The sequence below is a fragment of the Festucalex cinctus genome, chromosome 16 (assembly GCF_051991245.1).
Source record: "Festucalex cinctus isolate MCC-2025b chromosome 16, RoL_Fcin_1.0, whole genome shotgun sequence".
In the NCBI taxonomy this organism is placed as follows: domain Eukaryota; kingdom Metazoa; phylum Chordata; class Actinopteri; order Syngnathiformes; family Syngnathidae; genus Festucalex; species Festucalex cinctus.
The window spans coordinates 17,145,028-17,157,500 of record NC_135426.1 but is presented as its reverse complement, the minus strand read 5'-3'; the positions used below and the strand labels follow the sequence as shown (position 1 = coordinate 17,157,500).

Below are 12,473 nucleotides of genomic sequence, written 5' to 3'. Positions count from 1 at the left end.
CAAGAAACATGTAAACAAAACATTATAAATGTAAAACAACATCTACATATCTTTTTAAACCAAAGAGATATGCATATATCTAAACTTAATGTACAGACCTGCATATAAACCTATTTACATATACACTAACTGCTATATATTCTCATATACATAACCCGATTAAGTGAATTCTTTTTTTTTATAGCCATACTATGCACATGCAAAATATTCAGTGTGTTCACAAATGTGGAATTTTTCATTTGAACTTTCTATTTTCTTTTCTGAAGCTCTAAACGTGTCATTTTTCTCCACCTACAGGCTGAGGAGGAGTTCAACATCGAGAAGGGCCGCCTGGTGCAAACGCAGCGTCTGAAGATCATGGAGTACTACGAGAAGAAGGAGAAACAGATCGAGCAGCAGAAGAAAATGTGAGCAGTGCTCGCAGTTGACGTGTCTAACTTTTCCCGTGATTGCGTTTAGTTGTTGCATGTGGCACAATAGCCGCCCGTGTGACCTGTTGGCTCCATCTGCCACTTAAGGCGTTAAAGCGAGCCAACGTGTGTGTCATTTGTCCACTTAACAGCCAAATGTCAAATCTGATGAACCAGGCCCGCCTCAAGGTCCTCAAGGCCCGGGACGACATGATCTCGGTAAGTCACGTGCTCGTCGATGACGCTGAATTGTTTTTTTAATTGGATGTGGACGGGGTGGGCGGATCTTCCTTTTCAGGACATGCTCAACGAGGCCCGTCAGCGGCTCGCCAACGTGGCGCGAGACCCGGCCCGGTACTCTGCGCTGATCGATGGCTTGATCCTGCAGGTCAGTGAGCTCTCTTAAAAGTCTCAATAATAGCCTTAACACGATTATCTTACACAATAACGTCTTAATTTAATTTCAAAATATAAGGTCCTCACGTGCATCGCAGTCAGTGTGCAGCGAAATTACGCGCACACAATTATTCAAATTGATAATATTATTATATTAATTGGATGAAAACAAATTTGGGAGTAAAGTGCAAGTGATGGGGCAGCTATTATTTTGTCCACTTGGGGTCCCCACCCTCTGTTTGACTGAGGCCTTGGTGAGTAAAGTGGGTGTCGACGAATAAGAGAGTAAAATTAGCTCGCTTTCTGATGGACGAAACAGCCAATTTTTTTGTAATCCTTTTTTTCAAATCAAATTGTTGTAATCTTGTGTATCATAGACATTAATTTGAGGTATACAATTGGATTGGCAGGTTAAAATAGCACTACTCAATTCATGTTAATTTTTCAGTAGTGCTGTCACTATCGTTAAATGATGATAGTTTTTTTTTTTTTTTTTTAATCAATGGGCACTTCACCGTCTAAGTGCAGCGCGCGCTCCCTGGTCAATGAGTTGTGGAATCAAAAACACTCACTGTCTATGGCCAGCAGATGGCATCATTGTATCTCTTTTCAATGGTCTCAATGTGTATGAAATTTTTAGAAATTTGATTAAATAGAACGTTTTCAAAGATGATGTAAATGATCAAAGCCTTTGTCATATTAATTTTTTATTTTTATTTTTTTTGATAACGTGTGGCAGTAAAAGAGTTAATGCCCTCTCATGGGGGCAAGGAGAGCCACAGTCGCTGATGCACTCATAAGGAGCTACTCAAACGCCAGCTCCTGATGTCACTCACGCCCTTGAAAGGCAAACATCCAACATATGAATAATGCGTGTACAAACTGCACTTCCTTAAAGTAGTTTCTTTCGTTCATCAGGGTTTTTATCAGCTGCTGGAGCCCAAAGTCACCATTCGATGTCGTAAGCAAGACGTCCAGTTGGTGCAGGTGAGTCCGTTCATTCTCGTCCGAAATCTATTTGGCATCTTCATGTCACTTCTCTTGCAGGCATCCATTCAGAGGAACCTGCCCATCTACAAGGCAGCGGTGAAGAATAACCTGGAGGTCCGCATCGACCAGGACAACTTCCTGGCTCCGGACGTGTGAGTTACTCTTGTCAGGGCTTCCCACAGAAACGCAAATAACAAACTGAGCGCTTTGACAGCTCCGGAGGCATTGAACTGTACAACGGAGACGGCAAAATCAAAGTGGCCAACACCCTGGAGAGCAGACTGGAGCTCTTGGCTCAGCAGGTAACAACACATTGCTTCATGCTCGCAATCAATAAATACATCAACAATGTATTGTAGTTTATGTACTTCAATTTAAGCTCTCCTACTTCGAACAGCTTTCCTTGTGCCCTGTAGCTCGATCTATGAATGTTCTTACTGTTCTTTTTTTTGGCAACGTTGCTGGTTCAATTGAGGTTCGAGAATTAATCAATAGAATGAGTCTTGATCCAATTACAACAAGTGCGTAGTTACTTTCACCAAACAGGGCAAACACTGACAAAAAAACAAAAGAAAATAGCCTGCTGCCCTTCTGACTGCACGCAGACACTAAACAGAATTTACAGTTGAACAATGAGCCTTTCACATGAACTCAAGCTTGATGAAAGTAAATTTCATATATGTATGTATGTGTGTATATATATATATATATATATATATATATATATATATATATATATATATATATATATACATACTCAAACTTTTTTAGCATAGAAAAAAATACAATATAAATAAAGTTAAAACAAATACATGTAAACGTTTATAAAAAAAAAATAATTTTTGTGCATATTTTTTAATGCATTATACCCAAAAAAGGTTGTTTCACATTGAAAAGTAACAGACAACAAAAATGTCCTGTGTTCATTTTTTTTTAATTAAAGAAAAAAAAATTGTAGGACTGTTGTTCTAATCAAAAAAATATTTTTTTTATTCTGGCTTTGTCTCAGAATCATGTGATATTAATCATTTTCCCAAACAACCCGTCTTTTGTCCAATTGACGTCATGTACTTGCCTTGCGTGTGCGCAGATGATGCCCGACATCCGAGTGGCCCTTTTCGGCGCCAACCCCAACCGCAAATTCATGGACTGAGAAGCCCCGCCCCCTTGTCTCTGTATTGTTTTCATTTTCTCTTGTTTTGTGTTACATTTCTGCGAAAAGGGGCTGCTTTGTCACCATTATTGTGTGTGATGTGTTGTTGACGTATTCCTCTGTGCATGAAGGGCCAGCACCCGCTATTACACATCATGTGACAACGGGATGTGGTTACTTGCTGGATTGCGACCGCCATGAAGTAAGTTAGAATGTTTAAAGAGTTAATTTATTATTCCACCAGAGAGGATACACTGTCTGTATATTAGCATTCCCGTCTAAATTGTTTGAAGATATCGTGCTGTAAATGTACAATATGATAATAAAAATATATGAATGGTGATCGCTACACACTGTGTCCTCACGGCGCGCGCACACGCACGCACAACCCCCCACCCCCACCACACTGTTCATTCATGCTAGGCTCGTTAGTTAATCACATGCTATTTGTCAGACAAAAATGCCTCAATTATCCGGTTGTGCCAGTGTTTTGCTGACTTGTTAGGCAGGGACAGCACAAGGCGCAGTCTTTGGGGAAGACGACGGAGTGGACGCATCGCTTCTTGTAAGTACTTTGACTTTTTAAAAGCTGCATTTTAGCCACGCTTGGCTGTCGTTGCCTTTAGTTTGCACAGTAATGTTATAAGCTTTTCAACAGGTTCCTCATTGTGTTTACTTCAAATGTTTGCACTTAAGATTAGAACATACATTAAAACTGTTAGCAGAATTTACTGTATGCAATAAAATAGAGGTTATAAAGTAATGTGGTTGTGCTTGGAAGTACTGTCTCGGGTTTACTGGTGAACAAAATGAATAGAAAAAGTAACTTCACCGAATGTGTCTCACTTCACTTTAAATTCAGAAAGTGTGGTGTTGAATTCCCCATCTCCATGCAGCTTGAGGAAGTTGAGAGAAATAGAAAGCTAAATGTTCTGGGGCTAGAATTGCAACTCATGCAGTTAGGACGCTGTCTCCCATTCAACTCAACTCGATAGAGCACTTTAAGAACCACTATCTTTTAGTCTTATTTCAATCCCATGGAATAATAAAATGTTTGTCCGAAGCACTCGTTTCCTTTGAAGCAGTCCTAGAGGGCCGGAGTCCTGCAGGTTTTGGATGTTTTTCTTCTCCAACATTGCTAAAGCTCACCAGCAAGTTGATTGGAACAGGTGCGTTGGAGTAGGGAAACTGTAAACCAAACCAATGTCATGTATTAAGATATATCAAAGTAAATCTATATATTAGCAAATATGCTTTTTATTTATTTTTCTGAAAAGAAAATGTTCAAAGTGCATTTTTAAGCAAAGAAAGCAAAATTATTATTTTTTGTTTATCAAGTTTTTTTTTAATCGTTTTTTTATTGATTTTTTTTTAATTAAATATCGTTTTTTTTTTTGTTGGATTAGTTAAAAGAAAAAAAATTATATAGTAAAGAGATGCAAAACAAAGTATATTTAGTTTGCCTTCATTAAAAATAAAACAGATTTGAAAACAAAACTACAAAAAATACTTAATGAACTGTGTATTGGAGTAAAGAGCATAATCAACATCTTTTAATTTGTGTCAATAAAAATAATGAAATACTGTACACAATATGTAATGTTTACATTACAAACATAGTTTTGATGAAAAACTCCAATGTTTTTTTTTTAATCTTCAAAAAAAAAGTTATGCACAAACTATTAAAATGACGCAATGCAAAAAAAATAAATAAATGATGTGGTTTCGACTGCTGTTTCTGTAACAATATGGTTGCCACGATAAGCATCTACTAATATAAAACGAGCTCACTGTAGTTGTGGCCACATTTGCAAACTACAACCACAAAAATGTATTTTGCCTTCTGACTCTTGTATCTAGTAGTGATCATCGCCCCCCAGTGGCACCTAAGGGCATGGCTGCCACCCTCCCCTTGACGTTGGTGACAGTCCTGTGGTTGTCGTCGGCGGCAGGGATGCCCGACCCGAGCCAACGGGACCTGCTGATGCGCCAGGAGGCCTCCAGGCAGACGGGTGGCGCTGTAACCCTCACGGCAGCCGAACGGCGATTAGATGACGAACTTCGACGGCTGAAGGAGCGCGAGATGGCGGCAGATCCCTTCCCACCTGCCGTCCACTTCTTCAAGGCCAGGAGCCTCATACGTGAAAGTCCCGTCTTTAAGCTGCTGCAGGACATGCCCAAAGGTGACCGTGCAATGCTGAGAGATGAGCATTGACTTAGATGCTGGTAAAAATGTACTGCCACAATAAAGTGAGATAAGCATTTCACTCTAATGTTTGCAGTAATAGGCCAATTAACTGACTGTTATGGTTGCTGAGAGTCGAGCATTGTCACCCGCAGGCGGCGCCCTGCACATCCACAGCTCGTCCCTGGTGAGCGCCGAGTGGCTGGTGAAGAACGTGACGTACCGGCCGCACTGCTACATCTGCTTCACGTGGGACAGCTCGGTGCGCTTCGTCTTCTCTCAGCAGCAGCCGTACCCGCGCTGGGACTGCTTCTACTGGCAGCTTCTCAGCACACTCCGAGCCAAGGTGGGCGACACGGACGCCTTCGACGCCAGGTACCGCCGCCGCCAACCCGCTCGCGCACGTCGAGCGGTTGACTGATCTTCCGTCGCTTTCAAGCTTGATGCAGTATCTCACGCTGGTCACCGACGACCCGGACGGCGAGTACCCGGACCAGGACGCCGTGTGGGACAAGTTTGAAAAAGCCTTCATTGCCAGTGCCGGGCTTGTTAGCCACGCCCCCGTACTGAGGGATTACCTCCTGCAGGGCCTGCACGAGTTGTACCGAGACAACGTCATGTATCTGGAGCTGCGCAGTGGCCTGTCCAGGGTTTGTCTTTGTCTTGTCTCGGCATTCGTCGTTTAATAAAGTGTGTCGTGTAATACCGTTGGGTTGCCAAAAATGTTCTGCTTGCGGAAGCTGAAAGACAAGCATTCACACAATTCCGCCTTTGATAAAGCATTTCTTTTGGTGATTGCTGAGAGACAAACGTTCCCGCTGATGCGGATTGTTGCGTAATGCCATATTGCAGCAAAAGTATTTACTACTGAGAGATAAGCAGTCACACAATTCTTTGTCAAAGTGTTTGTTAAATGCTGAGACATTTATACTAATGTGTGCCCTGCCGTTGGTCACCAAAAATATTCTGAGTACTGAGAGTCAATTTTTCTCGCAATTTTGCTGTCAAAAATGTATTCTGTTCAATGAAGCGAGACAAGTCTTTACAATATACACATCGTGCCATTTTGCATAATGCAAAATGCGCCCAAAGATACTCTTGCTGTGGATGCTGAGACGAGCATTAACACAGTTCAAAACATTTGCTTTGTTAAATGCTGAGACAAGCGCTAATTTGTTTCTTGCCTTGTCTAATATTTTGCACAAAAAATATTCTCTTAATGCCGAGAAACAAGCACACGGAGGGTTGTGTTGTATTATGGGTGTTCCATATCATACCTTCTACGTTATTACCGGTGTATTTTTTTGGTTGATAAAAATGTGAAATATTGCAAAATTGACGTGGTGACCATTTGGATGTGCATGACGTCGTTCGCTGCTGCATAAAAATGTCGGCGCGTGAGGCTGTGAGCGGCAGCCAGTTCTGTCGGAAAAGTGAGCTACCTTCGTCGTGTGGAGGCTTTTTGGTTACAAGACTGTCAGATATGATGCAAAAACATACAATCGTTTGAATTGTATGTGATATCATTCCGAAGCACCGATCACAAATGTATTGTTCAGTAATTATTACCAACATCATCAAAAATATGCCAGTATGCATTGTGTGAATACTCAGTCCAGCTTTACAGTGCTTTGTCGTTTCTCATTTCAGACATATGAGCTGGATGGGACCATCCACGACAAGATATGGTGGCTGAATACTTTTCAAGACGTTACCAGGAAGTTTATGGCTGATCATCCGGACTTCCTGGACGCTCGGCTAATCGTAACCGTGCACAGGTACGCGCCTACTTGAAGGACTTCTCATATTTATCACCACTCAAACCGTCAACCACTTCCAGGGCTTGGAGCGCATCCGAGGTGAAGGCGGCCGTGCAGGAGGCCGTGGCGCTGCGGAGGAATTTCCCCGATGTGGTGGCGGGATTTGACCTGGTAGCAGTTGAGGTTTTACGACGTGGAGACGCGACGCAGTGGGTAGCTCTTGTCTCGTTTGGCAGGTGGGCAGGGAGGACAGCGGCAGGCCGCTTTGGTACTTCCGGGACGCTCTCGCTCTGCCGGCCAAGCTGGGCCTCAACCTGCCTTACTTCTTTCACGCGGGAGAGACGGGTAGGTTGGTTGAGATCGTTTCAGCCAACTCAAATGTAACGCTGAACAAAATGCTGCTAATACACGTGACACTCGGCAGACAAGGAGGGCACGGAGGCGGATCAGAACATTCTGGACGCCCTGCTGTTCAACACCAGCCGCATCGGGCACGGCTACGCCCTGGCGCACCACCCGCTCGCCAGGGAGATCTCCAGGCTGAGGAAGGTGGCGGTGGAGGTGTGTCCCATCTCAAACCAGGTCAAGTTACGCCAGCTTTCCTTTTTCTTGTTGTTTTTAAGGTAAAATTTTAAATGAGATTTGTTGCCATGGATTTTGTGTGTGGATTTTTTTTTTCTCATTTTTAGATAAATTTAAAATTAAACAACTGATTTAGTGATTTGAGATTTTGTGTTTTTTGTCACTATTCTGTCTAAACTAGTAGGAACTAGCTGTACAGATAGCTAACAGCTTTTCCAATAAAGACCAGGAAGCCTCTTGCTGTTTTTGGTAATTTACTGGATGAAACTGTAACATACAAAACATAGTGGGACATTACAACCATGTTATTTAAAGTTTGAAACAGTATAGGTTTGAATCATTGACTAAAATTGGCTGCAAACCCTAACAAACGGGATCGTTTTGAGCTGTTAGCATTATGCTAATTTACATGGGCGCGACGCCGCTACCATCGAAATGCTACGCTAACAAGCGCCTAGTAACTTATGTCACATTAGTACTTGAAGCACAATTTAAACATCCAATTCAATAACCTAGTGCTAACACTCCTCAAAATCCAAATATTTCTGGAACCAATATACACTCAAGGCTTAGCACATGGTTGAAAAACAGTCGCAAATACCACTTTCTCCACAAGAGGGCAGTATCGTCACCATTTTTTATTTATTTTTTTTAAATCACCAATTGTCTATTTTTTTTACAACTCAACTTAAATTTAGTAAATTAAATTTTGTGGCAAAAAATAAATTAACTAAAATTTGCATCCAGCAGGTTCTGAAGCTAGTCTCGGACCTGCGCAACCACCCGGCGACGGTGCTGATGTCGGAGGGCCACCCGATGGTGATCAGCTCGGACGACCCGTCCATGTTCGGCACATCGGGCTTGTCCTACGACTTCTACCAGGCCTTCGTGGGTATCGGCGGCCTGAACGCCAACGTGGGCACGCTGAAGGAATTGGCGCTCAACTCCCTCAGGTGATGCACACATGCATGCATGATCGCAGCCGGTCGGATTACCGCGCAGTCGGCTAATTTCGGCTTCCTTGTGGCGCTGCAGGTACAGCTCGCTGCCGGAGACGCTTAAGGACACGGGACAGGCCATTTGGCAAAGGAAATGGGACGCTTTTATTTCGGCTCACTCGTGAGAACCCAACGGAACCTTTTTTGAACACATGATGGACCTTATTATCAGCACCGCGCTTTGGCTGAGCTGAGTCGGGTCTGTTGTTGCCTGAATAATTAGAAACAGTTAAATAGCAAGGTATTGGAATGATATCAGTGACCACCAGAGGGCGCCATTAATCCAGGCCAGCTGTTTTGCTAGATTTACTTCTTCCTTCTCATGTCGTCTTCGGTAGTGGTTGAGTAACGGTTCGGAAACTTGACTTTTATTTTGACTTAATTTACACATACAACTAAAATGGAAAATAATATTGTTGATTTCATAATATTTACATGTGTGTTAAAAAATGAAAGTTGTAATTCCTCCTGTGGTCAGTAGGTGGTGCTGCTGGGGTGCAGCGGCTTAACTCGCACTCGTCGGGACAGACCCAGGCGAAGGCCCTGACCAGGAGACCTGGCGGTGGGAATCTGAGATGAAGGCGGACTTTTTCCAATTTGACCTAAGTGAAGAAGAAAATTTAGAACACTTTTTTTTTTTTTCCCCCTTTAGATGACATTTTTGTTTGGAGTAAACATAATTACCTGGTGGGTTCCATTTGGGAATCCTGCCTCCTATTGGACTGACTGAGACTGGCAGTTTGCACACGGCAGGTTTAAGCGCTGGGGGGCTTTTTGGAGTGGGCGTAGGAGATGCTGCACATGTTTAAATGACAAGTTTTGTTTGTTTGTTTTTTTAACAAAAAATAAATGCTGAAAGACAAGACAAGACAAGACAAAAAAAAAGATGCTAAACGTGCTAAAATGAGCCTGTTTCCAAGGGGTCCTGTCGAATTTCTATTACCGCACACTTGCAGTTCAGCATTTGCTGATTTTATTTAGTTATTTTTTAGAACTTGTCCTCTTATTCGCTGTCAAATGTGTTGAAGTGAGTTGAGGATTTCAAATTTAGTCAAAAATCATGCTTTAAGTTGGCCTCAATTTTTTTGACATCGATAGGACATTATAAACCTTATAGTTGTCAGCAATCCTGTAAAACAAACTGAAATCAAATTGCACCTCTCCTGGGCTGCGCTTCCAACTTGGGCGGCTGTCTATCTTTTTTGCAGCGGGGACGCTTGTGAGGCTTGCCCTGGTCGCTTTCCTTTTTTTTCTGGCTGTTCTTGTTCACCGTGAACTCCTCGTCCTCACTGAAGGCCTCCTCGCTGTCCGAATCTGAAACGGCGGCCATGTTAAGACGCATGAATCCCTCCGGAAAGGATGCTTGGAGGGGCTACCTGGCGTCAGTTTAGGCACATAGTCGTCATCGTCGTGAGGAAGTTTCCTTTGATTCTCTTTGGAGATTTCATCCAAGCCTAAAGAAAAATGTAATTGAGTGATGTTGCTTGATAAATACTGTATATATTTTTAAAAACATTTTTACCCAAAAGTGATGCGTCAACACTGCAATTGGAGCGAGGCAGAGAAGTGGGGTCTGTGTTCTCATCAGCTAGAATATATAACGTTTTTTGTTTTGTTTTGTTTTTTTAAAAGGCTTTTCATAGTCATACAACACTTGATCCTACCTTGACCAGCAGGAGGCGCTGTGTTACTGTGATTGAGCAAGGAGAGCGTAATTGCCGCCTCCAGATCCCTAGTCAGCAGCTTTTCATCTAGAGCTTTTCTGGAAGACATTTTGAAGTCATAAAACTAGAACGGTTGCACTTGTCATCCATTTTGTCTCCTGCTTTACCTGCTTTTGTGGCTCTCCTGAGTCGCCTCTTGGCTTGATGTGTTCCGATGCTCCTGCTGTTTGACTTTCTTGCCAGGTGGGGGCTTCACGCAGGCAAAGTCTTCATCTGCCATCAAGAATAGAGTTGATTTGTACTATTGACAAAATGACGTCTTTCAGATAAAATTTCTGGATGCACCTAACAATGCATTGACAGCATAAATGTGACTAGCTGGTGCCAAGGTCAGGAATGTGCCTATCAACTTTTTCGCCACATTTTTTTTTTTTTTTTTTAATGTCAAACGTCTATGAAAATGGTTACTCACAAAGATAATTCTTTTTTTTTTTTTCTTTTTTACTGTATGAATATATTTCTACCTCTGTTGCCATTCATACAACAGAATACCTTAATGCTTAACTAAACTGGCACATATTTCACACTAGATCGTGTTTTCAGTATGCATACGTTTTTCTGAAGTACCGTGACATGTTTATGATGTGAAATGTGTCGTGGCTTAATAAAGATTTAGAACGATATAGTGACTCCCCAACACTATTTAACTGCATTACACATTCTGTCCACAAGGAGACATCACTAATGCACATACAGTATAGTACATAAAATTATTGCACTGTACAAATTTATCTCTGCCAGATTTAACACAGAGCTTTACAGTCATTATTTTTTTTTTTCATTTTAGCCTTTGACCGTTTTAGCGTGTGTGCAGAATGCAGATGATAGAACGTCGAGCTAGCTGATTAGCATACGTGGTGGCTCGGGACGAACATACACCATGTTCCTTGAACAAGAAGACATTTTCACAATTTCACCCACCGTCATCGTCAATATCCCTGTACTCGCAGTAATTGACGCTCTTGGTCTTCCTGTGAGTAAGAAAAAGTCTCACGGTGAGTAGTTCAGACAAGGTAGTACAATAACTGCATACATTTAGCACAAACCTCGCTGGTCGAGCCATTGAACGCAAGATAATCGAAAAAGCGAGCTCGATTGCGTTAAAACGTTGAGATTAGATGAGTCAACGAAGAGAGAGAGAGAAAAAAAAGTTTTGAAGGATGATCCTTGTGCTTTGTTGTCAAATTGATTTTGAAGCCGCCCGCCACAGAACAGACGAGAAGTGACGAAACGCCATATCCGATCGGTTGGCCACCGCCCACCGGTTCCCCTGTAGTTAAAAAAAAAAAAAAAAAAAAGGGGGGGGGGGGGTTGATGCTGATAACAGTTTTTTCAATATCGTCTCATTTTGGAGACTATCTGTAGGAATATGTCTACATTAACTATATGTGTGTAATGTGTCGAATCTGCTGAGGAGAAATAGCTCACGCGGAAATAGCTCACGCGGTCGTTCAACTATGTACTAATAATTTTTATTTTTTTTATGTGTGTGTGTGTGTGTGTGTGTGTAGATGAATAAAACTGTGATGTCGACATACAATTGTTTACTGTTTTGCTCGGGGTATCCGGAAATGAGAGCCCGGAAATGTTAAAATGTATCGGCATGAATTAAAAATGAGGTTTTGATGGTTATCCTAATCAATGTGATGTGTATCTTGTACTTTCAAAAATGTATTAAAATAGCAACTATTTTTGACTGATCCATACTATACTATGCTATCTATATCATGTCTAATTTGTATATATATTTAGCTATTTATATCATATTGTAACTTGTTCTTTCTACATTTGTCTTGTCTGTATCACCTCGACAAGGTATTTTGCATTCTTATGTAAAATGTTCTTGATGGTCAAGTCCACAAGGGGGCGCTGAAGCATCGCTGGAAAACCTGATCATGAAGCGCTTCTCTCCCTTCACCAAGGTCTGACTCAGAATCTGGTGCAAACTTTGCATAATTAACATAATTGGTATTTATTTGAATATTATTTTTTTTTATCAAATAACATTTTATATTATTAGCTATAAGATGACCTTATGAAAGATGAGCTTTCATGATGTGCCGTGTTGTTGTTTGAACCCTTTTTTTAAATCTCGATAAAACAAACGAAGACAAACCAAATGTATAAAACCATCCAGGGACTGCGCCGTCTGCTGGGGATACGCGGTACGGCAACCATCCTAGTCATTTTTATGTGGAGCTCTTTTAACCACAACTTTTGAACCCATTTGCCGAAGAGACGTTGAGTCTCCATTTTCAGCCGCTAAATGAGCGTC

The 12,473-nt window shown here is 41.8% G+C and overlaps 3 protein-coding genes across 7 annotated transcripts in view; 2 read left to right on the top strand and 1 right to left on the bottom strand.

Annotated features, from left to right (window-relative positions):
• Positions 1-3,292, top strand: part of atp6v1e1b (ATPase H+ transporting V1 subunit E1b) — a 4,523-nt gene extending 1,231 nt beyond the window's left edge. The window contains exons 4-10 of the mRNA XM_077499290.1: positions 298-407; positions 563-629; positions 709-798; positions 1,725-1,793; positions 1,854-1,948; positions 2,011-2,098; positions 2,887-3,292. Of these exons, the coding sequence (XP_077355416.1) occupies positions 298-407; positions 563-629; positions 709-798; positions 1,725-1,793; positions 1,854-1,948; positions 2,011-2,098; positions 2,887-2,949 (582 nt within the window). The 3' untranslated portion in view covers positions 2,950-3,292. The remainder of the gene's footprint in view (positions 1-297; positions 408-562; positions 630-708; positions 799-1,724; positions 1,794-1,853; positions 1,949-2,010; positions 2,099-2,886) is intronic.
• Positions 3,293-3,390: 98 nt separating this feature from the next.
• Positions 3,391-10,821, top strand: ada2b (adenosine deaminase 2b). Of its 4 annotated transcripts, XM_077499283.1 has the most exons (10): positions 3,418-4,118; positions 4,810-5,132; positions 5,290-5,509; positions 5,574-5,784; positions 6,785-6,912; positions 6,975-7,065; positions 7,131-7,239; positions 7,319-7,476; positions 8,227-8,429; positions 8,512-10,821. In XM_077499283.1, exons 1-10 carry the CDS (start codon positions 4,066-4,068, stop codon positions 8,597-8,599), a joined length of 1,584 nt encoding a protein of 527 aa, XP_077355409.1. In that variant the 5' UTR covers positions 3,418-4,065; the 3' UTR covers positions 8,600-10,821. The 4 variants fall into 4 exon arrangements, with proteins under 4 accessions (XP_077355410.1, XP_077355409.1, XP_077355408.1 ...); XM_077499284.1 differs by having other exon boundaries at positions 3,391-3,514; positions 7,131-7,476; XM_077499282.1 differs by having other exon boundaries at positions 4,813-5,132; positions 7,131-7,476.
• On the bottom strand, positions 8,821-11,454 carry rad51ap1 (RAD51 associated protein 1). 2 transcript variants are annotated; one of them, XM_077499287.1, is made up of 9 exons: positions 11,245-11,454; positions 11,120-11,169; positions 10,306-10,411; positions 10,139-10,236; positions 9,997-10,062; positions 9,851-9,928; positions 9,633-9,788; positions 9,159-9,269; positions 8,821-9,076 (listed from the first exon to the last, which is right to left on the bottom strand). In XM_077499287.1, the coding sequence occupies exons 1-9, from the start codon at positions 11,259-11,261 to the stop codon at positions 8,949-8,951; spliced, it is 810 nt and encodes a 269-aa protein (XP_077355413.1). In that variant the 5' UTR covers positions 11,262-11,454; the 3' UTR covers positions 8,821-8,948. The 2 variants fall into 2 exon arrangements, with proteins under 2 accessions (XP_077355413.1, XP_077355412.1); XM_077499286.1 differs by having other exon boundaries at positions 8,821-9,269.
• Positions 11,455-12,473: the final 1,019 nt, after the last annotated feature.

Bases quoted from the DNA above. Each gene is read 5' to 3' on its own strand.
- ada2b (XM_077499280.1), top strand. From the start codon at position 4,066: ATGTTTTTCTTCTCCAACATTGCTAAAGCTCACCAGCAAGTTGATTGG. The intron at 5,133-5,289 runs GTGACCGTGCAA...TGTCACCCGCAG, and splicing joins GCTGCAGGACATGCCCAAAG to GCGGCGCCCTGCACATCCAC. The intron at 5,510-5,573 runs GTACCGCCGCCG...GTCGCTTTCAAG, and splicing joins ACGGACGCCTTCGACGCCAG to CTTGATGCAGTATCTCACGC.
- rad51ap1 (XM_077499286.1), bottom strand. The intron at 10,412-11,119 runs GTGGGTGAAATT...TCTTGATGGCAG, and splicing joins CAGGGATATTGACGATGACG to ATGAAGACTTTGCCTGCGTG. The intron at 9,929-9,996 runs GTAAAAATGTTT...ATTTTTCTTTAG, and splicing joins TGTTGACGCATCACTTTTGG to GCTTGGATGAAATCTCCAAA.